This window comes from Osmerus mordax, chromosome 8 (genome assembly GCF_038355195.1).
Source record: "Osmerus mordax isolate fOsmMor3 chromosome 8, fOsmMor3.pri, whole genome shotgun sequence".
Taxonomy (NCBI): Eukaryota; Metazoa; Chordata; class Actinopteri; order Osmeriformes; family Osmeridae; genus Osmerus; species Osmerus mordax.
In genome coordinates, this window is record NC_090057.1 from 11,289,899 (window position 1) to 11,314,262 (window position 24,364).

At 41.5% G+C, this 24,364-nt stretch overlaps 1 protein-coding gene and 2 pseudogenes across 1 annotated transcript; all 3 read right to left on the bottom strand.

Annotated features, from left to right (window-relative positions):
- LOC136947181 (zinc finger protein 721-like) overlaps positions 1–24,364 on the bottom strand; it is a 43,079-nt pseudogene that overhangs the window by 4,626 nt on the left and 14,089 nt on the right.
- Positions 18,170–20,522, bottom strand: LOC136947488 (G2/M phase-specific E3 ubiquitin-protein ligase-like). Its single transcript, XM_067241586.1, has 7 exons — positions 20,496–20,522; positions 20,304–20,368; positions 20,103–20,192; positions 19,685–19,998; positions 18,971–19,143; positions 18,353–18,567; positions 18,170–18,279 (listed from the first exon to the last, which is right to left on the bottom strand). Exons 4-7 carry the CDS (start codon positions 19,724–19,726, stop codon positions 18,170–18,172), a joined length of 540 nt encoding a protein of 179 aa, XP_067097687.1. The 5' UTR covers positions 19,727–19,998; positions 20,103–20,192; positions 20,304–20,368; positions 20,496–20,522.
- On the bottom strand, positions 20,099–22,099 carry LOC136947489 (uncharacterized; annotated as a pseudogene).

The window sequence follows — 24,364 nt, forward strand, 5'->3', positions numbered from 1 at the left end:
TGCTTTGAAATCTTTTTGTGGTCCTTCCCATATAAAAGCAGTAAATTGTTTAAGAGTGTATTGTCCATATCTTCTTGATTGTTACATTTCTTATTTAGAAGTAATATATATAACGTTATTGGACAGATATGGGAGAGTAATTTTAGTAACTATTCACAATAGTTTGATGTAGCAGAGCATTTGACAGCACATCAAGAGGTGGTAAGTTCAAATCCCCCCTGTAAATGGCTTTGGATTGAAGCATCTTCTCAATGATATTGTTAAGGCAATGCAGGTAAGCCCACAATCAAACAAGCCCCCCTTCAAATCAGACAAACTAATCCCAGGCTCTCACGCATTTCAACAATTTCACTCGCTGAGAAGTAAGGGATCATTTGTCCCACTATATACAATTAATGGACAAGGTGCAGATTTCTGCCGAGTTGATAGTTGTCTCGAGTTACAGTTATAAGCCAGCCAATCGGAAACATCACCAGCAAACTTTTGATAAACTTGAGCCCTGCAAAGGGTGGAGTTGAGAGTTGCCTTATTACATCCAAACAAATATGTTCTGTAGTGTTTTTGTCCAAATACAGTTTTTACTTGCAGTCAAGTTATTTTTTGGCTGTTGAGATGGCTCCTGTTGAGAAGACAGACCAATGATTAGTCAGAGAGTCCTCACTTGGTCCACATCCAATTTGGCTAATGAACAGCATTGCAGTTATGTCTGTTTTTGTCTATTATTCTATATACCTAGGCTAGGCCTATGACTTATGCACTTAACCGGACAGGAAGTTTTGCTTAGCCATCTCCCTCTCCTTGTTAATTGAGGCAGTATTGCCCTTTTTGATGATAACTCCAAAAAACTCCCAATGTACCCAGAACTCTGCCATAACGTTGGTGTTTAACACATCTCTGTTCCACAGTCTTCTTTGTCTCCACACACACAAGATGGCAGCCAGTCATAGACAGTTGAATAAGGAGAAACATTGTATCCTTAGAGGAACTAATATGAAAACTTTCATAGTTTCCACTTCTTTGTGAGTAACTTCTATCCCTGATGCAAATTGCACATCTGAAGACATTCATTTAACCCAAACAAAGTGGAACTTTATCTAAGTTTATATGATAGACACAGCATGGTATGCAATAGTCTAATGCGATCAAATCTAAACTAACTTGGAGGGTAAATACAGTTTTTATGAGAATATTCCAGTGAAGTAGGAGAAATGTGTAAACTGCCCTGTTATCAGGCTATCATCTGGTAAATATGTCAATTAACCCCCTTGTTTTACACACAAATTCAGTGTCATGACGGTGTGTTATTGTTCATTTAAAAATTATTATTACAATCCCGAAAATCACATTACTCACTCATTACAATGCACATCCAATGCTGAGAATACCATACTTCCTTTAAACATGTCAGTAACTTCTGTCCTATGTTCACAAGTAGTTTAGACACACTTCACTCAATGTAGGTGAACTGTCACAAAACAAGAGGAAAAATAGAAGGTATTTCAGACCACGTTATTTTTCACTTTTCAAATCAGTTTTACAAAAAGGCTTTACATTTACCAACACAGACTGAAACCAAGTGATAATGAAGTATCGATGTGAAGCAATGAATATTCATTTAGCAGGCAGGCACCAAAGCGACAACTAGTGTATGTAGAAAGAAAGTTCATAGAACAACAGGACTTCAATATAGTCAGAGTACGTACATAGTAATCCTCTACATCAGAACAACCAAGTTTACCATCACACAAAATGCATTTTCATGGTGCGTTTGGAACAACCCACACACCCCTCAACACCTTTAATATTTATAATACTAGATCATCGTACAACGGAAAATTCCATGTGCTTGAATTCAATTGCTTCAGAACAGAAGTGTGTCAGCCAGAGTTGACCAGGTTTCGACCCAGTCTGACACAGCTTCCCCTCCATCGTTACAGGGGTAGAGTATTATTTCCTGTTTGTGTGCAGTCATGTTGGACTGTAGATCTGGTGTTACTGCATGTGCTGTCCCAGTAGTTGTACGCCAGTAGTTCTTCCAGCTGTGGGTCATACAGAAGTTCTCTCAGGTGGTGACTGCTGGGACAGCTTGGCTCCAGACATTAATGCTTTGGGTTTTTTCTATTGTGGATACGCAAGTGACTCTTCAGATGGTGATCTCTTTTACATGAATAGTCACAGTGTGGGCAGCTATAGGTCTTCTGTCCTGTGTGGATTCTGCTGTGATTCTTCAACGCACCTGAGGTAGAGAAGGCTTTATCACAGCATTCACAGGTGTAGGGCTTTTCCCCACTGTGGGATCTGCGGTGAATGTTAAGATTACTAGCCTGGCTAAAGGTTTTACCACAGAGGTCACAGCTGTAGGGCTTCTCTCCTGTGTGGATCCTGCTGTGTTTCTTCAACCCATCTGAGGTAGAGAAGGCTTTATCACAGCATTCACAGATGTGGGGCTTTTCCCCAGTGTGGATCCTACGGTGAATGTTGAGAGTACCAGCCTGGCTAAAGGTTTTCCCACAGAGGTCACAGCTGAAGGGCTTCTCTCCAGTATGGATCCTGCAGTGATCTCTGAAACTGTCAACCCGTGGAAAGGTTTTCCCACAGATGTCACAGCTGTAGGGCTTTTCCCCAGTGTGGATCCTGCAGTGAATGTTAAGAGTATAAGCATGGCTAAATGTTTTACCACAGACATAACATCTGTAGGGCTTCTCTTCAGTGTGGATCCTGCGGTGAACGTTGAGAGTATTAGCCAGGTTAAAGGTTTTACCACAGAGGTCACAGCTGTAGGGCTTCTCTCCTGTGTGGATCCTGCCGTGTTTCTTCAACCCATCTGAGGTAGAGAAGGCTTTATCACAGCATTCACAGCTGTGGGGCTTCTCTCCAGTGTGGATCCTGCGGTGAGCTGTGAAATGGTAAGCCTGTCTAAAGGTTTTACCACAGAGGTCACAGATGTATGGCTTCTCTCCAGTGTGGATCATCATGTGCTTCTTGAGGCTACTGGATGAGGAAAAGCTCTTCCCACAGGTGTCGCAGTGATGTGTCTCCATAACTCTGGTCTCTCTTTGTTCTTTGTCTTTTTGGATCCTGTCTTGGATCCTATCTAGTCTCTAGAAGCTTCTCTCTGGGAACTGCTGTAGTCTCTCTGGTTGAGTCTCTCTCTGTAGTCTCTCTGGTTGAGTCTCTCTGCAGCCATAAGATGTCTTCTCGGTCTAGTCTCCGCCCACGATCAAGTATGGTTGGCCAATGGGGGATCTGGAGGAAACAGCTCCATGTTAATGAGAACTCAGATTTGACATATAAAGGAAATCTTTTGTCTCTCATAATGTCCACTCTGCATATATAATGAGGATCATTTGGTGAGAGGTGTATGTTTCTCAGGTTTATTTTGTCTGGAGAAACATGGAACATTGTGATAAACTTTATCTCTGGCATACAACTCCTCATAGTGATTTGATTTTCTTCAAAATAATTATATGGGATTAGCGACAACACAATCAGAATTTCATTCAAATTTACAATAAACTAAATCCAGTCATAATATTCTCTATTGCGTGTGGAGATTTTCTTTTGAAAAACAGAGATTTACAACCCAGAAAAATCTAGCTGCAACCAGCAATGGCGGATTCCTCCTCAAATAAACACTCATTGCTATGTTTTACAACCGGAGGATTGACCAGAAGACTATATATATATATATATATATATATTTTAAACTATGCCTTTGCCTGGTTTTGAACCTACAACCCAGCACATCATCCACTAGGAAGTTTAAACACATTACCCCAGTCTTAGCCTCTTTGCACTGGCTTCCTGTCCAGTATATAATACATTTTAAAATGTTATTGTTTGTTTTTAAAGCTCTTAATGGACAGGCCCCCAGGCCCCTTCGTATATCTCGGACCTCATACAATTACATGCACTGTAGGTCACTGAGGTCTGTGGACAAACTACTTTGGTACACTCCCCGGTTGCAGTTGCCGGTCCTAGGCTGTGGAATCAACTTCCCCTATTTATCAGGCAAGCTCCTTCATTGTCCGTTTTTAAATCCAAACTTAAAACGCACCTATATGCACTCGCGTTTCCCACTACCTCTTGAGTTGTATTGTTACTTATTTTACTGTTATTGACTGTTTGTATTTTGTTTTTCTATCTATTTTATGGTGTCTTTTTTGTGCTTTTGTTTTGTTGTTGTGCTCAGTCAGCCTTGCTGTGTTAGTGTAGCCTGGTCCTAACCAGACCCTCGTACATTTCATTTGTACAGAGGGTCTGGGATTGCTCCTTTGACAAGCGTTAACTTCCTTGAAAGCAGGTATTCTGTTGAAGTTTAAAACTATTGGATCTGCTCAGAGCCACTCTGATCTGCCATAACCAATCGCTAGCGTTCGCCTTTGCCAACTCCTTCACCACTACTGTAACGGAGCTAGCTGTCGTAGCTGGAAAATCAAACTTTTCTCGAACCCCGTGGGGAGGAGGGCCACAACATCATGACCACCAACAAAACTCAGCAAGGATTGTTCTTGCTCCGGCTTTAACTTATGGATATTCAGCAGTGTTGCCACAACAGACCGAATAGCTTCGCTCGCATCTTTCTCCGCCGCCATTACTGAACTACAACTCAAACTAATGCACAACATCAACGTCATCGTTCTCAGCCACTCCCTCTGTTCGTTGATTGGACCTACAAAAAAATATTTTCTGAAAACCGACTAATACACTGAAATCCCAGACCTAGTACAGAAGCAAAATCAAAATTGAGCGGAAGTACGTAGGAGGGCAGAGCCTGGCTAGTGTTAGTGTGCTTTATAAATAAAATATACTTACAACATCTCAGCCAATTGAGCCATTCCAAGACCAGGACTTTACTTTGTTCAATAACTGAATATTTAAATAAGAAATTTCTCCAATGGCAAGCATTGTCAGATTTGGTTAAAGTTCAAACAGCTGTAATTCAGTCAGGCTTTGGATGAAAGAGGTGATGGGCCACCTACTGTTGAGGACATGAAGTTTGCGGTATTGCACAAAAACACACACTTGGCCGTTGAAGTGTTAAAAGATAATAAAAGCTCCTTTGCTTCAATAATTATTTACTTAATTCGTAGACTATCAGCTTCTTCAAACACAACGTCATTACTCAATTGCAACAGAGACCAAATTGACAATGTATAGGCTATTAGCTAGATAACTACAGACCGTGACATATACTAGGCTACTGTGATATAGAAAGATTGTAGGCTAAATGTTACCGACAATGTGTAAAACTTTGAATTTGTATAGAATGCCTATATAAACTTTTTGATGAACATTCTAGAATTTTCGCGAATGATTGTTTTGATGGAGTTTAGAAGATGTGAGCAAGTTACTGTGGTAATTTTAAACAATGTCAATCCTGTTGCTGTGTTCGGCTATTCGTTGAGATTGGGGAAGAAAAAGTTGTCCACAATCAAGACATGTACATTTCCTTTAAAAACGGGAAACGGGATGACTTGCTGCTGTAAACAATAGCTTTCTCGTAGTGCTTTGAATATGTTGTTCGGGGTTGTCATGGAAGGAGGAAAACAGGAGGTACCTTGACACACACAACACTCATTAGTAATCTTAAGTCTTACCCTACTTACCCTACCCATCGGGGATTTCTCTAATGGCTGAACGTTTGCATCTCTCTCGTTGTCTCCTTCATAGACTTATATACAGTAGACACAGTAAGCCTGCTCTTTCAAGATGGCGTCCCCATTCATTTCTATGAAAAGTGCTCAGTGGCGCAGTGAGGCAAGCGAGAGCGCGAAATGGACCGCGCCATCTTTCCAGACCGACTCCAGTCTTGCGCACAACAGTGGCTCGCCTTGTTCCTAGCAGAGCCATAGAAAAACTACTAAGCAACTACACTGCCCATTTCTCGACACATTTTGATTCAGTTGCTGATTTACATGTACTGTTTAGCTGAAATAAGAATTGTAAAAACTTACAGCAATGGCGGTCAAAGGATTCTGTTGTCTTGTTGTTCACGGCAACCCCGTCCCCGCCCCTGACTCAAGCGGTTACGGACCAATCACAGCCAAGGGGTGAAGAAGGTGCACCGCCAAACAATTCACCGCCAGAAGAGTAGGTGGCGCTGCACTGCGATGCTAGGTTATCGAAAAGTGGGCAAATAGGGGTTATGCGGAGCGCCCAGCGTTCGAACCGGAAAACAGATGTAATCGTTTCCGCTTCTCACTTCCGTACACATCTGCAGCGCTAGGTGATGCAAAGAACTTATATTGACACAGAAGTTCAAGCATTTTATAAATTATATTACTCTCTACATTAGGCTAAGTGTGACAGGTAAGAATAAAGTGATGAGTTTATATAACGTTATAATAGCCTAATGTTAGACCGTTTCCCAGGAGGTAACGTTAACGCTAGCTCTACACATTACAACGTTAGCCTACAGTATACACAAAAGTTATCAATGAAATATATGAATTCAGCAAATTTAAGTAATTTAAGAAGCTCATTTTAATTTACTGTCATATCCATATAAATCATTATTCTGGTTTCTATGGCTAGGACCTGCAGTTCCTAGAAGGAATTACGTTTACTAGCCTACTACTAGACAAAAAAAGTTAAAGTTACCAGGTGCATAAGATTACGCTACCGACAAAATTTACCTGTCAGGGTCTTTGGGAAAGCGATGAAAGGCATACATACTGTCACATTGGTAGTTGTTGCAGTTGATTGCCGAACACTGCGTTCTTTGAGTCCACTTGGACTTCGTTGTCATATTGTGTCTCTTTCTGTGTAACTGTTATAACTAGCTAGTATGTAACTTTGTTACTATTAGTCCAGGCAAAGTAGCGTTTTACAACAGACTAATTGTAAAACATTTTTTTTGCAGCTTAGATCATTTCTATGAGGTGTCCAGAACAACATACTAAAAGTCCTAAGAAATCCTAGTTGAGGAAATATGTTAAATTCTCATCAATCCAAGATGTGTGCCAATAAGGCCAGGCAACATTACACCCCAATGGGGCTATTTTTTTCCTTTACTCCTACCACGATAAAACTTAACATAGTAAAAGTATAAATGAAAAGTAACTTTTTTTATTACAAGTTTCTTTTGAAATTAATGTGAATATGCACATTAGCTCCACACTTATTGAATATGCTCTAATTTGAATAGGCAGAAACACCATTCATATGACAAATACATCGGCCCAATCTTCATCCAATCATCCTTCTGCTAATGACTTGATGGTCATTATTGGCATAAATCTCCCATCCAAAACATGCCACCCCCAGTCTTTTGGTCCATACGTTCACTTCCCCTTTTCCACTCCAACATTTGGCAAAAGACCCGAAGACTATGGAACTTTGCAGCTGTTGACGTTGGAGGGAGTTACATTTATGCATTTAACAGACGCTTTTATCCAAAGCGACTTCCAAGAGAGAACTTTACAAAAGTGCATAGGTCACTGATCATAACAATGAGATAGCCCCAAACATTGCGGGTAGCCAAAACATGAAGCATACATTGTGAAAAACCAAATAAGTCCCAAAGGGAAGAACCATAAGAGCATGTTTAGACAAGTTACAATTAAACAACATGAACTTCAGAAGTGCAAAAGTGTACCTGTAGAAAAAGCAAGCAACAATAATATAATTCACAGCGAGTACAACAACTTTAAGTCAGTTACAACTAACCAACAAGAGCAACAAGTCTCTCAATAAGAGTCATTGTGATCCTGGAGGAAACTAACATCAGGTCCAGCCAATCATTCCTAAGTACCGGAACAAGTGCGTCTTGAGCCTTTTCTTGAACGTGGGGAGACAGTCAGTGTCTCTGATGGAGTTGGGGAATTGATTCCACCATTGGGGGGGCAGACAGGAGAAGAGCTTGTGTTGGGACCGGGCGCTCTTGAGCGGTGGGATCACCAGACGGTTGTCAGAAGAAGACCGTAGTTGGCGGGTGGGGGTGTAAGGCTGGAGGAGACTTGATGTAGTCGGGTGCAGTCCCATTTACCGCTCGGAAAATAAACTGAGTCTCCACTATATTACACTGCACCTCAAAATGCTTCTGACCTTAGATCACAATACTTTCTTTTAGCAATTTACAATTTTTATTGCTGCATACATACTGCCTAACTCTTACATACATATACAGTACATTTGCCTCAACCCTTACTGCAGTTCTGGGCTTGTGCTATTGTTGTTCAGTTTCTGTGCAGGCATGAACAGGGGGGACAACCTGGATATTGAGCTCTGAGTAATGAGCTGTCTGAAAGAGCAGTGCAGCAGTGTCATTACACACTGCTGTGCCAGCTTTGCACGAACACTGACTGGAGGTCATGACGACAGGTTCTGAATCACGAAGCACTATCTGTGTAAAATACACAAAGAGACAATTAGACAAACATTGATACTGATGTATCCTTTGAAGTGTTTTTGAAGTGAATTTTGCTACTATTCAGTATGCCGCTGAATTAAGAATTGGCCTAGTAAAGTTGCTGGGGTTGGTTTGTTGACAAGGGGTTTCCTACAAGTCTATTACAATACGAGGTGAGGTATACCATACCAAATATGTTGCAATAGAAAGATTTACTGTCAATCAACTTTGCCCCAATTACCTTACTTCTCCACTAACAGGTAGACTATAGCCATTTATCAAGTGTCTCAGAAGAATGTTTACATAGTCGAGAACATGTTCATGGTCAAATGAAAGCAGTTGTAATGTAAATATTTTCGTTCTGAGAGGCTTGATGAATGCATGCTATGCTGCAGTCATTGAACTGGAACAGACTGCAAAATTGAACAGAATACCCAAAGCCATCCCTAAACATTAGCCTACTCTCAAGCTATCGCTATATCCGATGCCATTAGCAAAAGCTACATATATTACATACCTTCATAATTATGAATAAATGAGGAGGCGTAAACCTTAAATACCTTGTCTAACAGAGTACTCGGGGCTCTGGACGTCCGTTTGGCCATACGGTGTATATCGGAAATTGTAATTAAGGGTAACGTTAGCTCCTGTAAACACCGAATGGGGCCATTACTACGCTGTCTTACAGTAGCGGACGGCCGGAAGTAGTTACATCTGTTTTGTAGAACCCGGAAGAATGTTGCGCATAACCCCTATTTACAAATGATACTACTTTTTATATAAATATATTGTATCGTATAAAGTCCGTCCACCCGCATCAACAAGTAACGGCTTTGTCGGTGGTGTAGCTGGTAAAGCGTTGTACTGCAATGTATTGATTATGAGAGTCTGGATACCCGAGTTCGCGCCCCAGTGCAGCAAATCTCGGAAGATATTCTTTAACTTTTACTGTGAGAAAATGACATAATTCTAACGGCCTACAGATGTATCACAACATTTTAATGTGTGAGCACTAATATCAGATAAAAATGAACACATGTAGCCGTAATTAAAATATAAAATAATGTAGGGTAGTCTACTGTCGGAGACAACCACTACGCCTCCAATTTTAAACGGCTGCTATATGACACTGTTCATTTTCAATGCGCAGATAGTTCGGCTCTTTGGGCCGGCACAATCCGGAAGAAATCACCAAAGCTTCACAAGGCATCGTTCGCCCATCCCTAATTATCAGTGTTCATATTCACACTTTTATAGTACACACCACCGATTAACCTGCTTACCTTAACGGAGTACAAACAATTTTAAATAAGCGTGGCGACCTACCCAGATCAAGTGCAAACTACGGCGGCTCGTAAAGGCACAAAACACTGCCACCTAGTGGCCTTCTTAAGGCTACTACCTTACATAGGTAAAATGTTTTTCTTTCATATTTAACTTCAAATCTTAAGTGATTTAAAATTATAAGTACGTTTTTCAAATGTAATAAGGAGTTTATGAAGTGTATTGGTCTATTACACAGAATTATTTAAGGTAGGCTACTGTCTCAGTGTGGCTGTGCAACCTTTAGAGTTCAATTTAACTTGGGATGTTCATGAAGAAGGATAATATAACTTTTCGTGTCTCTGATTCTTTTGTGTAAACATATTAGGTAGGTTCAAGTCCGCTGGTACAGTCCGCAGTGACATGTAACATCAGTGCGTCCTCCCCTCTTTCCAGCAAAGCATTCTTATTGTCACTCTAGGTGAAATGTATTAGCCTATATCAGTCATAACTGTTGCACTTTATCAAGACTGTTCCTCGGTAGTGTGTTTGTAGCTAATATGACAAATCAAAGGGAGTAGGAGGTGTAATTATATTGTAACAAATGGTTCATGTACCCTATGTGTCAGCAAGACTTAGAATGCCAAGATCTCTTTGAGTACATGGACTCTTCCTACCTACAGAAATTCTTGTCTAGTCTATAATAAACAACCACACCTATTACTTTCTATGAGGAATCTGGCCAGGCCCTTTCAGTAGATAACAATATATTTGCTCATTCCTGTAATGATTGAGGTTACTTGACAGCGTATTTTGCGGATGGCCTAAAACATGAGATGAAGTGGTTACATTGCATAGCCTCATTCTCTCTGGTGACAGCCTCCCAGCGACTGTAATGTAATCACTTTATGTAAGTATACACTATATACTATATACTATGACATTACCACAATTCCATAGTGAAAAACAACACAGGAAATCTGTGGAATTTGGGGAAAACAAGCAAAAAACCTTTCACTTCTGTAAAAATGGTTGGCTACACATTCGGCTACATAAACCTCAACTTGACATGAGTGTCATCTTTGTTAAGTTGACATTGTGGTACGTCTGGATATTGTCTTTACAATGTACGTGCATCTACACTACAGGGAGTTAGATTAACTAACTAAAGTTCGGGAGGAAGATAGCGCACCAAGACTCCTCCTGTACTCCAATCAAGCAACTCGTATCAGCCTAGCGAAAGCACGGAAGAATGCGACCAAACTCCCCGTAACAGTTACAAGGTTTGTATAAAGTGTCTTCCGTTGCTCTGGTCCTTGTGCTAGCAAGTTTGTTGTCGCCCTCCCCTTTTCTATGCTTCTCCCTGTCATCTATACAGTAGTGATGGGGGAAATGAAGCTTTCCGAAGCAACAAGCTTTTTGATACAATTGTGTCGAAAAAGTATCGCTTTTTCGAAGCGTTCGATACATCTTCTCCATAGGGACATCTGCTGGTCGAATTATGGTAGGGCGACTGTATTGAGCGATGGAAGGAATCAAGTGACGTCAAGTCCTCGAGACGTCAGTCTCACAATCGTCATTGACAACTTGATAAGTAAAGGTTATGTGACAAATGTGTCGATTTGTTAGTGTCAAAAATATGTTAGCATATATATTGTTGTATTATAAACAACGTAACGTCTTTGCTATTTTACATTCATAATATTTTCGTTCCAGTTCTTATAGCAATATTCTCGTGAACAGTTAGGTTCAGTATGGCCTTGTGGTAAGAGCTCTGCCTTACAGACTGATCTTACGAGTTCGAATCTTAGTGATCTCGTTTTAGAGGAAGTATATGCTAAATTAATAAATTATTGTTTGATAATGTTGACTATCGGCTCAGGTTTTAGAACATGCTTTTGCAACTGGGAAAGGCCACATTTGAAGGTAAAACTAGAGAAAGATGTATGTGCTTGTGTACACCTACTCTCTCACATCACACATCTATCTATCTCTGTCTATCTAGCTCTGGCAATCTATCTGTATCTCTGGCTCTGTCAATGAATGTATTCTATAGCGTCCGTAAATAGGCCAATGTCTCCTCTCTATAACCTACGAATATTAGTGATTTCTGATGTATTTTTAAGCGTTATAAAACACAGTTTGTCTAAGCTGCTCGTGCACTTTGACAGGTGATCACTTGGTTTTTGCCCATTTGAAGCCACGCTCGACACGTTTTTGTCGGTACAAATTGTTTCGAAAGGTCGATACCGCTTCGTGAGCACGGTATCGAGCGTAACATCACTACTATACAGGCTCTCCGGGGGATCCGATCGAGCCGCTGCTCGGCCGTGACCCATAAGGACTCTCCGACACACCCCGAGTGCATAAGCGGTAACTATACATGCACCACCCACATCGCCTCCATCACCATTCTCTGCATCCCCTAATCACACTCTCATCCTCCCAGGAACCCAGGCCCGGCTCTGCTACCAGCGTCTATCAGCACCAGGCTCGGCTCTGCTACCAGCCTGTACCACAATGCATTAGGCTTGGCTTTGCTACCAGCCCTGCTTCAATAAAAGCTATCTATTCAATCTATGGTGTGATTACTGAACTCGTGAACAATGACTTATTCGATTTGAGGGACTTGACCTTCTTTGGCTAGCATGCACAGTGACTATGGGATCTCAACTGGATATCATTCATATTTTGTCCTATTTCTATCTGCTCCACAGATTCCTCACAGGTCAGTGTGTGTGTCCTGGCAGTTGTAAAACCAGGCAATCAGGCAGAGACAGTTGTCCCTCTCTGATGTCACCCTTGTGTGTGTGTGAGAGAGAAAGAGAGAACGTACGTACACCACACGTGACTTGAATCGTGGATGTGTGCACGCACGCATGCAGGCACACACACACCAAGGTTTATCCTGAATCCTAACAGGTGTGTATTGATTTAAGGAAATCACTGTAGTTGTCCAACACGATGCATGTGTCCAGGCATAGACAGCTCTGACTCCTCACCATAGTGAAACTAACAAACAAGACACCATCAGCACTGCCCAGCTCAAGGACACATGCCCATGAGTTTCAGAATGAGTAGAGGTGGCCCTCTGGCGCATATTATTAATCAAATACCCTTTATGTTACTGTGAATGCATCCAAAAATTGTTTGCCAGTTGTAGTTGTGTTTGGTGAGCATGTGTCAGAAAAGCTTTCCGTCTTGGACTTACGACTTCACCTTTTGAATAATCATTTTTGGAAAATAATTTGAACAAATAATGTATCTAAATCTACCGTTTGGATTGTAGTCCAGAGTAGTTATTGTTTCCTCATAACACTCACAAGGACAGTGTGAACGTACAAACATGCACGAAAACCGACACACACACACACAAATACAAACACCCGTGGCCTTGTCGTGTCAGGTGTGTAATGTACTAAAACAACATCAGTCCTTTAAACGAGGGTTCCAACCCAGTGCCCCACACGCAGGCATGTCACACCACCACACATCAGGCTCTCCCACATAGTAGCACAAACCTGTTGAATTCAGACGGCAACGGGATGGTTTTTCTTTCAGCACAAAAATGAGATCATAGGTTGGGATTTGATTGAACCTACCTTTCACATGCATACACACACAGACAGACATCCTGTTGAGCTTCTCAAAGACGATGCATTTTGTTTATTGACAACAAAAGTCATAAACATATCTAGCCACATTGTCTCCGTCACATCAGTCTCCGTCACATCACTCATCTATGTATCTACGGACAGCCTGAATATACAGGTGAGTCACAGTTACACATGTCCCAGGATAATGTCTGTTAAGGAAATATTCTGAAGACACTGTACTTCGATTGTCAGGATTGATACAAATTCTTTATTCGATATAAAAGTACAAGACAGAGTACTCTGTGACAAATCTACCAGAGGACACGTATGGCCAATGTGGTTCAGAAGAGTGATAAGGATCCTAAAACATACCATGTCTTACATACACTCACAGTATCTGGTGTTACGCACTACCCCCGTTAGGGAGGGGAGGCTACACCTCGCTACTCAAGGACCCCCAGCGGTCAGAAAAAAAGGTATGGAGTCGTGGGTGCAAGCAAGGGCACAGACAAAATGGTACCGTTTCAGGGGCATTTATTAGCCACGGTAAAAGTAGGGAGAAGGGGCTGGATGGAACCAAAGCAAAGAAAGTAAAATACTGCCCACCCCTTTACCTGTCCTAACTGACTATCAAATAATAATACTTGCTAACTGGTGCTCGAACAGAACGCCCTAACCAAAATACAGGGGGTGGTCCGCCCAGATCTAACCTAATGTGTTTAGACAAATAAGTTACCCTACGGGTGATGTAAGCCCAGGGCGTCTTGCCTAACACTCCCAAGGTGCTTCCCCTCCTCCCTGGGAAGACAAAAGAAACAAGATTAACAACGGAATGTAATAAACAAAAGTCAGGTTACAATACAACAAAACAATCACAAACAACCTGTCTAACAGACTGTCAAATGTCACAAACCAAGACAGAGCAACCAACACAGAGAGACAAAGAGACCACAAAACGACGACCTCGAACGTAACAAACAGTGGCACAGATATACAGCTGAGGAGACGATGGGATTGGATAATGGACAACAGGAACCAGCTGGACAATGGGTAACGGGAGGGAGGAGTCGTTGATGAGTGGTAATGAGGTTGATTGACGCCACCTGTACGGAAAAGAGACAGAGCAAAACAAACACACACACACACAGAACACATGACGGGACTGGGGACATAACACTGGCCATTCTAAACATCAGTTCATCAATATAGACATTGAACACATTCTTCTATAAAATGATCTCCTGAACTGAAACCAGACATGTATCTTGTTTTCAGTCTCTTCCTATCCTGCCCGTATGCTGTGAACAAGGCAGACTTCAGCTCGGCGTTTGCATCCCATGCTTCTCTTCTTGCCCTTGCTAACTGGTCCAATCAAAGCATTCTTAGTTGTCCTTTATCGCCCATCAGGTCCGCTAGCCGACTCTGTGGAGGAGCTGGACATGCTCTTCAACGTCCTCCCTGATGATGGAAACCCGCTGATGATCCTTGAGGACTTCAACATCCACCTCGAAGGAACACAGGCCGCTGACTTCATGTCTCTCCTGACTTCCTTCGACCTGACGCTGCTGAACACACCGGCGACCCAAAAGGCAGGAAAACAGCTCGACCTCATCCTGACACGTAAATGTATCACTGACTTCACCTCTGTAACCCCACTACACATTTCTGATCCCTTCTTTATCCAGTTCTCGGTCTCTCTCCCTCCAACTCCTCCTGCCTCCCCACCCCTCGTAACTTTCCGCCGCAATCTCCGCTCCCTATCCCCCTCCCATTTCTCCTCCATTGTACCATCCTCCCCCCCATTGACAAGTTCACGACTCACCCCACCCACACTGCCACCAACACCTTGATATCCACTTTAACTGCATCACTTGACACTCTCTGTCCCCTGTCAACCAAGCCTGCACGATCTTCTCCCTCCTGCCCGTGGCTCACGGGTTGTTCTTCGTGAAGAACAATCCACCCTTCGGGCAGCTGAGAGGATATGGAGCAAGTCCAAAGACGGACTGGACCTTGATAAGTATCACTCCCTCCTTAAATCCTTTTCTGCTCACACAACTGTCACTAAAACCCACTACTTCCTTAACATTTACATTTAGTCATTTAGCAGACACTCTTATCCAGAGCGACTTACAGTAAGTACAGGGACATTCTCCACGAGGCAAGTAGGGTGAAGTGCCTTGCCCAAGGACACAACGTCATTTGGTTGGCATAGCCAGGAATCGATCTTGCAACCTTCTGATTACTAGCCCTATTCCCTCACCGCTCAGCCACCTGACTCCCCAACAAAATTACCTCTGCCTCAAACCCTCACAAACTTTTCTCTACCTTCTCCACCCTTCTTATGCTGATCTTCAACCTACCCAGACGCTTCCATGTTACCCCGCTCTTCATCTCCCTCCACTGGCTACCCATCACGGCCCGCATCAGATTCAAGACCCTGGTACTGACCTTCCGAGTGGTGAACGGGACTGCACCTGACTACATGCAGTCTCTTGTCCAGCCTTACACACCCACCCATACACGCCACCTTCGGTCTTCTTCTGACAACCGCCTGGTGGTCCCACCGCTCAAGACCGCCCGGTCCCAACACAAGTGGAATCACCTCCCCACCTCCATCAGAGACACTGACTCCCCACCCCACCCCACCTTCAAGAAAAGGCTGAAGACGCACTTGTTGCGGGAGTACAACGGTACTTAAGAAAGATTTGTTGGATCAGATGTTAGTTTATTTCCTCCAGGAACACAATGACACTTATTGAGGGACTTGTTGAACTTGTTGGTTAGTTGTAACTGATTTAACTACTTGTCCTCGCTGTGAATTATATTATTGTTGCTTGCTTTCCTACAGGTACTCTCTAGCACTTTCGAGGATCACATTGTTTAATTTCAATTTGCTTAACTACATGCTCTACCCATGGGTTCTAACCATTGGCACATATTTGCTTTTCACAATGTATGCTTCATGTTTGGGGCTATCTCGTTGTTCATGATCATTGACCTATCCACTATGTAAAGCTCTTTCTTGTAAGTCGCTTTGGATAAAAGCATCTGCTAAATGAATAAATGTAAATAATTAACCCACTCCTCAGATAATATAATCATAGTTGAAACAGCATCAGAGCCTAATTGAGGCAGTATTGCCTTTTTTGATGATAACTCCAAAAAACTCCCAATGTACCCAGAACTCTTCCATAAATTTGGTGTTTAAAACATCTCTGTTCCACAGTCTTCTTTGTCTCCACAAACACAAGATGGCAGCCAGTCATAGACAGTTGAATAAGGAGAAATATTGTATTCTTAGAGGAACTTGACATGAATATGAAAACTTTCAGAGTTTCCACTTCATTGTGAGTAATTTATCTCCCGGATGCAAATTTAACATCTGGAGACGTTCGTGTAACCCAGACAAAGTGGAACTTTATTTAAGTTATATCATAGACACACAGTGGGATTATGCAATAATCTAATGAGATCAAATCTAAACAAACTTGGAGGGTAAAATACAGTTTGTATGAGAACATCCCAGTGAGGTAGGAGATAAATGTGTAAACTGCCCTGTTTAGGTTTATAAGGAGAACCTACCATTCCATGGGACCGAACTATATTTGGCACGCGGATGGTTATGATAAACTCAAGCCATTCGGTTTGGCTGTTTCAGGGTGTATCGATGGATTTTCGCGTAAAGTACTGTGGCTTGTATGTGGATCAACAAATAATGATCCAACTGTGATCGCTCACTATTTCCTGTCATGTGTGCGAAACCTTGGTGTCATCCCCATGAGACTGAGGACTGATTGCGGCACGGAAAACGGGACCATGGCCGCAATTCAGTGCACCCTACGCCACCACCACAATGACTACTACTCTGGAGCGTCCAGCCACATGTATGGCTCATCCACAAGCAACCAGAGGATTGAGTCATGGTGGTCCATATTCAGAAAGGGAAGGTAAGTGGCCTTCATAAAGTCATTTAATTATGTGTAACCTTCATTCATTCAAACGTATATGCTTAAAACTTTAACTTTTTTATTATTTATTGATTTCTATAGGGCTCAGTTCTGGATGGAGCTATTTGCAGACCTTACAGATGCCGGATACTTCAACGGGAGTCACGAGCATCAGTGTCTACTGAGATATTGCTTTGGTGATGTTCTTCAGAAGGACTTGGATGAGTGTGTGAGACTGTGGAACAGTCACAGGATTCGCCCCTCCAAAACAGCATCATGTCCAGGAGGATTGCCCAATGAGCTCTACTACTTACCACACAGGTAATACTTTGGTGATAGATGGTATTTGTTTTGCTTTTATCTTAAATTTAAATACTTTTAATTATATCTTCTGTTTAACATAGGTTTGGCTCCAGAGACTGTGGATTTCAAATTGAGCAGGCTGAACTGGATGCCTTTCCTGAGACTCACCTGACAAGAGCTCCATGTGGGGACCCAAACATTCAGGAGTACTTGGACTTAGCCATGGAGCACAATCATTTACAGAAGCCAGAGTACTGGCAGTCTTCAACTGAACTGTATCTGAGATTAAAAGAAATTGCTCATCTATGAATTGATTGATTGGGAGATTTATTGTAATGGTGGTGGAACATGTACACAAAGTGTCTTAATGTGTCATCCACAGCTTCAATATTTCAAAGTGGGAATAAAAATAATGGGTCATGGATCACAATCTAAAACAATTGTCAAAATGCTAACTGAGAATGCTCACATACCCTTACATTATAAAAGCCTCCTTAACAAATGCAACTATAACCTATAACAGCAACAAAGAAACAACATTTGAGTCAGAGCTCTAGGGGTTATCCAGTCATAGGGCTTATAGACAGCCAAATCCTGGACTATTTTGAATTCCAAAGTCCATTTGTGATTTAAACACACTATATGTGTCCAGGAGTGGTAATTTCAACAAGTTTGAACATGTATTTGCCATTGGGAATGGGGAGTCATCCAGGAACTCTCTCTTGTGGCAATGGTTGCAAGCCAGATGGGGAAAGTGATGTCAGCCCAGTTGCAAACATCAAAACGTCCTCCACAGACACAGCAGCCGCGCCTTCTGCAAAGAAATAAATGTTCAGATATACCATGGTAATATGGTTTTCCAATTTGTTACAAAAAACCTTACAAACCTTCACAGTCAAGGAGATAGTCTGCCCAGTAGGCCACAGTTTGACTTTCTTTTAGTCTCCTATTACTCCCTGAAGGGCTGAGGTCAGGTTTGAAGAGTTTTTCGAGCTCAAAGCCAGTGAGTCGCTTTTCAAAGTGGCACAGGACAGGGGTCAGCAAAGTAGGGTGTTGCTGTAGTGTAGTCAGAAACTGAAGGGCTGAAAGACCATCTTTGAATCTACAAAGTGAACACAAACACTGTTTCACTGCTGTGTAGTGCCAACTGCATTTAAATTATCTAAAGAAAACTTTTTGAGGTTCTCTTCACGACAATTACGATCCACCTAAAAAAAAACATTTGGGGAAAATGGTTGTGTGATAACATTCTTTTGATTTGCACATGGAAAGGTGTTACAAACTGCAAAAAAAAAATCACATGGAGGAATGACACAGAGGGCAGGTTGGCAAGGAATGGAGAGACAGACATCACATAGTGTATTACAACTGAAAGCCTAAGGCAAAACATTTGTCACAGTGGCTAACTAATAACAGATACACATGCCATGAAGCATTTTAAACAAAAATGTCATACATAAACATAAAAAAGAAAATCACCATCATAATTCAAAATATTATCTTACCTGTCAATTACAGATGAGTTGCGGTCAATAATATACCACTGGAGGTAGTCTGCCACAATTTCTTTCTTTTCTTCCACAGCAGCCACATGTCTCAGACAGCCTGCTGTCTGTAACATTGTGCTGTGTCTCATGATACATTCTTGCAGAGCATCCAATGAAGCAGCATTCTCAATCTTAAAGACAAATAGTCATAAACACCCCAGTAAATAACTATGTACTATCCTTGCCCATTTTTATTCTGTGACATGCAGTAACCCTACCCTATCAAAAACAAATACATTCTGCAAATTCTGTGTATGCAATATAGGAAGTAAACATTGTCTTAAAACAGTGCAGGAACTATGTCAAACTCTGTCCTACCACATTGTAGATTTATGCTATTCTCACCTCTCGCAAAGCTTTACCTATTTCTTCATCAGTTATTAAATTAACTGTTGATTTGAATGAAGGCTGGCCGGCAAGATAATGTACAAGATCTTCTGACAGGAAATGGCGTCCTGGACCTCCATGTACAACTGACACTGCGATCATCTTTCCTGCCATGAAGTATTCATCCTCCCTAACAGCTATGAATGAATTCATATTGCAAAATGAAAACATACAATACATTATATACTTTAAGATATTGAGGAAAAAAGCATATGCTGTGTCATCTATTTGTTTAATGATCATTAACCAACCATTAGTATAGCACACTTCTAACCCCATACATACCATTTGCATTGTAGACCAAGAACCGATGTCCTTCTGGTCCATCAAAAATGGGCCGGTCTTTCAGGTGTTTCATTAGCAGAGATAAAAATTCTCGTCTTGGACCACCAGTGTCAATTCCCTCCTCAAACATACTAGCATCATCAGTAAATCTGACCAGCATGTCACAGGTTTCAGAATATGTTGTACGCTTGAAACCTCTGACGGCTCCATCCCAAACATTAGCCCTTGAGATTTTGAACCTGCTGACTCTTTTGTGATCAATAGGAAGCGCCAGGTTTGCTACAATGTCAGGTAGTGTAATGTCCATCTCCTCCCTGTAATGACAAAAAGTGATTTAATTAATGGATATCCCAGACAGTGCACACTTTTACAACAGTTATTTAAATACCGGAATGCCACACTCGAAAGCTAATTTTACACTGCCGTGTGTTGGAAATTCTCCACATTGACTGCAACCAGCTCCTCATCCTCTTCCTCAACACCTGGTGCATACAGGTCCGTGTATTTACTGTTGGGAAATTACAATTTCCATGTTAAAACATCTTACAAACACAAATTTCTTCCCCATGAATTAAATTGAAAGTATGTGTCACTATCCTTTTTTTTATTTATTTTTTACCTGTAGCAAGTCTTGTCTGGATTTGTTTCAGATGGATCCATATCCTCAGCATCAGATATTACTATCTGAAAAACAAATTAAAATGTCTGAAGCATTTACATTACATTTAGCAGACGCTTTTGTCCAAAGCGACGTACAAGGGAGAAACAACAACTCTAAGAAACGTCAGGCTGCCACAGTCTGCCCTATTACCTGTCCAGGCCGAATTGTTGCTGAATGTCCTGGTGCATCTCTAAAACATGATACAAATAATACAATTACTACATTAATTATTACTGTTCTTCAGGCCTACAATAGTCATGTAAGAATGTAAACGAATACAGGCAAGATTCCTATTGTTTGATTACCACTAGAAAGGATAAAAAATGTTGACTGTGTGACAAAGGCTAGATGTCAAAATGTACCTACCTTTCATCTTTAGGTTTGAGTTTGGGAGTACTTCGGTTTTGTGGTTCAAAAACCTGAGAGGAAACGCATTAATTTATCAACAATTTGTAATAGCTTCGATAACTGTTCCCTTACCCCATACAGTATATATATAATGGTGAAAGGTTGTCAGTATTGTCATAGATAAATCAATACATGCATTCATAAATAAATAAGTATTAAAATAAATAAATAATTGATGTACCACTGTGTCAGCTCGATTGAATTCAGCTGTGCTCCTTGATGCGATGACAATTTCAGAATCAGAGTCTGAAGTATTATCCGTTGCTGTAAAAACAAACAAACAGATCATGTAGATAATGCAGATGCATCCTTCAGTAGAGTATCTAAAATATGTAAAAATGTTGAATCCTGAGATCCACTAACCTCCTCCTTTAAAATGTGTTTCTAGGCAAATGAAAAATGTGATCCTGCAATATGGCCTTCCTAGTTCCTTTTTATATTCTGCCAATTTGAATGGCCTTTCTGATCCAGGCACATGGACCACCTCTGAGCAGTCTGGATACAAAAGGATGTACGGTCCTTCTGGCATGTCCTTGTTAAATGTTTTTCTGGACAGCTTGTGTCAGTACATCAGGTGCTGCTACCTCTGGGTCTACAAATAACGGGAGTGTTTTCCCTCTTAGAGGTTTTAAATCAGTTCCATTTGGCACCATCAATCCAATGTTTATCTAATAAAATGACAAAGATGTATTAAACATAGGTAAAATAAAAGACTATACATACATCTGTGTTTCCCATTAATTATGGAGAATGTGTTGTCCCTCCATGGTCTAATTGGTGCCACCACAGATTCATAGTGAGCCGAACATGTCAATAAGCTGCACTCTCCAATTCGATAGTGTTTGCCCAATTGCTTTAGCAAAGCATCTCGCCCTGCACGAGAGCTTCTGTTATTCTGCCTAAATCTACGCAAAGATACCCTCTTCAAAGATGTTAGTTTTTCTTTTTAACTTAATTCAATCTGTACAATAAATCTACTATGATACAGATCCATTTAAGAGTCACCTCGAGTCAGACAGTCGAGTTATAAGCTAACAGTCAGTACAATTTACCTGGACGTGTTTTCGTTCTTTAGCCCAATGTCTTCCTCTCGGCCCGTAGTTAAAAGACTGACGCTCTTTGGACTTTGAACTTCTGTACTCCATGAACTGTTTGTATGATGTGCAAGGTTTTTCTGCTGAAATTAGCAAAGCTCAGTTTCAAAATAGAAAGTTAACGGCCGCTAACCAAAAGCGCTATTCACTTTCATTCAGGTAGCGAGCGTTATGCTGCACTTACTTTGTTTAGCATTATCCGGCTGTTGAGATGTCCCCTGTGTGTTTGGTCCTTCTGTCTGGTCTGCGCCATTTAAAAACTCCATAGACCGACCACATGAAAAACAAAATCTTGTTAATTGGCTCATATGTTTGCCACAAAACGGGCAAAACACCACTCTATCGCTGTCCATTTTGGGTCACCATGAACTCCATCAACCGCCATCAACTCAAACTGAGCGCTTCCGTTATCACTTCCGCGTCAACTTTGGAATTGGTACATTCCCTTTCCGGCTAATGTCGTTTGTAAATTTGTTTCGCCACTTGTAAATTTGTTTCGGGACTTGTAAAAGTGTTTCGCGTCTAGTTAATTTGTTTTCTGAAATGTAAATTTGTTTCGGGACTTGTGGGTAATGTGGTTTGGTAATGTAATTTTGTTTAATGATATGTAAAAATGTTTTCCAAAATGTAAATTTGTCTCAAGCTTTGTAAAAGTGTTTCAGATTTTGTAATGTTGTTTTGCCCCTCTCGGCCACCGTAGTCCTATGTTCACAAGTAGTTTGGAAACATACTATTTAGGTGAACTGTCACAAAACAAATCAACCAAGACAGAGAAGGTATTTCGGACAACTTTATTTGTAAATCACTTTTCAAATCTGTTTGACAAAAGGCTTTACACTTACCAACAAAGCTAACAGACTAAAACCAAGTGATAATGAAGTCCTCTTGTGTGGATCCTGCTGTGTTTCTTCAAATCACTCTTGTTAGAGAAGGCTTTATCACAGCATTCACAGAAGTGGGGCTTTTCCCCAGTGTGGATCCTGCAGTGAATGTTGAGAGTACCAGACAACTTTATTGGTTTATCACTTTTCATGTACTTTGTATGTAGAAAGAACAGCAGAAAGTTCATAGAACAACAGGACTTCAATAAAGTCTGAGTAAATATAGACATATTCAACATAATCAGTTAGTATTGTTTGAAATATATTCAGTATGGTCTGAAAAACCCTAGCAAATGATCACTTGGTGAGAGACACAGTAACCCTCTACATCAGAACCACCAAGTCATATTTGACTGTAGATCTGGTGTTACTGCATGCGCTGTTCCGGTAAGTCAGTAGTTCTTCCAGCTGTGGGTCATACAGAAGTTCTCTCAGGTGGTGACTGCTGGGACAGCTTGGCCCTAGACATCACTGCTTTGGGGTTTTCTATTGTGGATACGCAGATGACTCTTCAGATTGCCATTTGTTTTACCTCAGTAGTCACAGTGTCGGCAGTTGTAGGGATTCTCTCCTGCTAAATGACTAAATGTGGTCACAGCTGTAGGGCTTTTCTCCTATGTGGATCCTGCTGTGTTTCTTCAACCCACCTGAGGTAGAGAAGGCTTCATCACAGCATTCACAGGTGTGGGGCTTTTCCCCAGTGTGGATCCTGCAGTGAATGTTGAGAGTACCAGCACGGCTAAAGCTTTTACCACAGAAGTCACAGCTGTAGGGCTTCTCTCCAGTGTGGATCCTGCAGTGTTTGCGGAGAGTACCAGCTTCGCTAAAGGTTTTACCACAGAGATCACAGCTGTAGGGCTTCTCTCCAGTGTGGATCCTCTGGTGAACTGTTTTTTTTTTTTGCCATCCCAGCTAAATGTTTTACCACAGAGATCACAGCTGTAGGGCTTCTCTCCAGTGTGGATCCTGCAGTGTTTGTTGAGAGTACCAGCTTCGCTAAAGGTTTTACCACAGAGGTCACAGCTGTAGGGCTTCTCTCCAGTGTGGATCCTCTGGTGAAGTGTTAAATGGCCAGCATGGCTAAAGGTTTTACCACAGAGGTCACAGCTGTAGGGCCTCTCTTGAGTGTGGATCCTGTGGTGAACGTTGAGAGTACTAGTCCGGCTAAAGGTTTTACCACAGATGTCACAGCTGTAGGGTTTCTCCTCAGTGTGGATCCTGCGGTGACCTCTTAAGTTGCCAGCCTGGCTAAAGGTTTTACCACAGAGGTCACAGCTGTAGGGCTTCTCTCCAGTGTGAATCATCATGTGGTTCCTGAGGGAATTGGATGAGGAAAGGCTCTTCCCACAAGTGTCACATTTATGTGTTTCCATAACTCTGGTCTGTCTTTGTTCTCTGTCTTGTCTCTCAGGATCCTGTCTTGGATCTAGTCTCTAGAAGCTTGTTTCTCTCTGGGAAGTGCTGTCTCTCGTTGAGTCTCTATCTGTAGTCTCTCTGGTTGACTCTCTAGAGCCATAAGATGTCTTCTCTGTCTAGTCTCCACCCACGATCAAGTATGGTTGGCCAATGAGGGATCTGGAGGAAACAGCTCCAAGCTAATGAGAACTCAGATTTTACATATACAGGAATCTTTTGT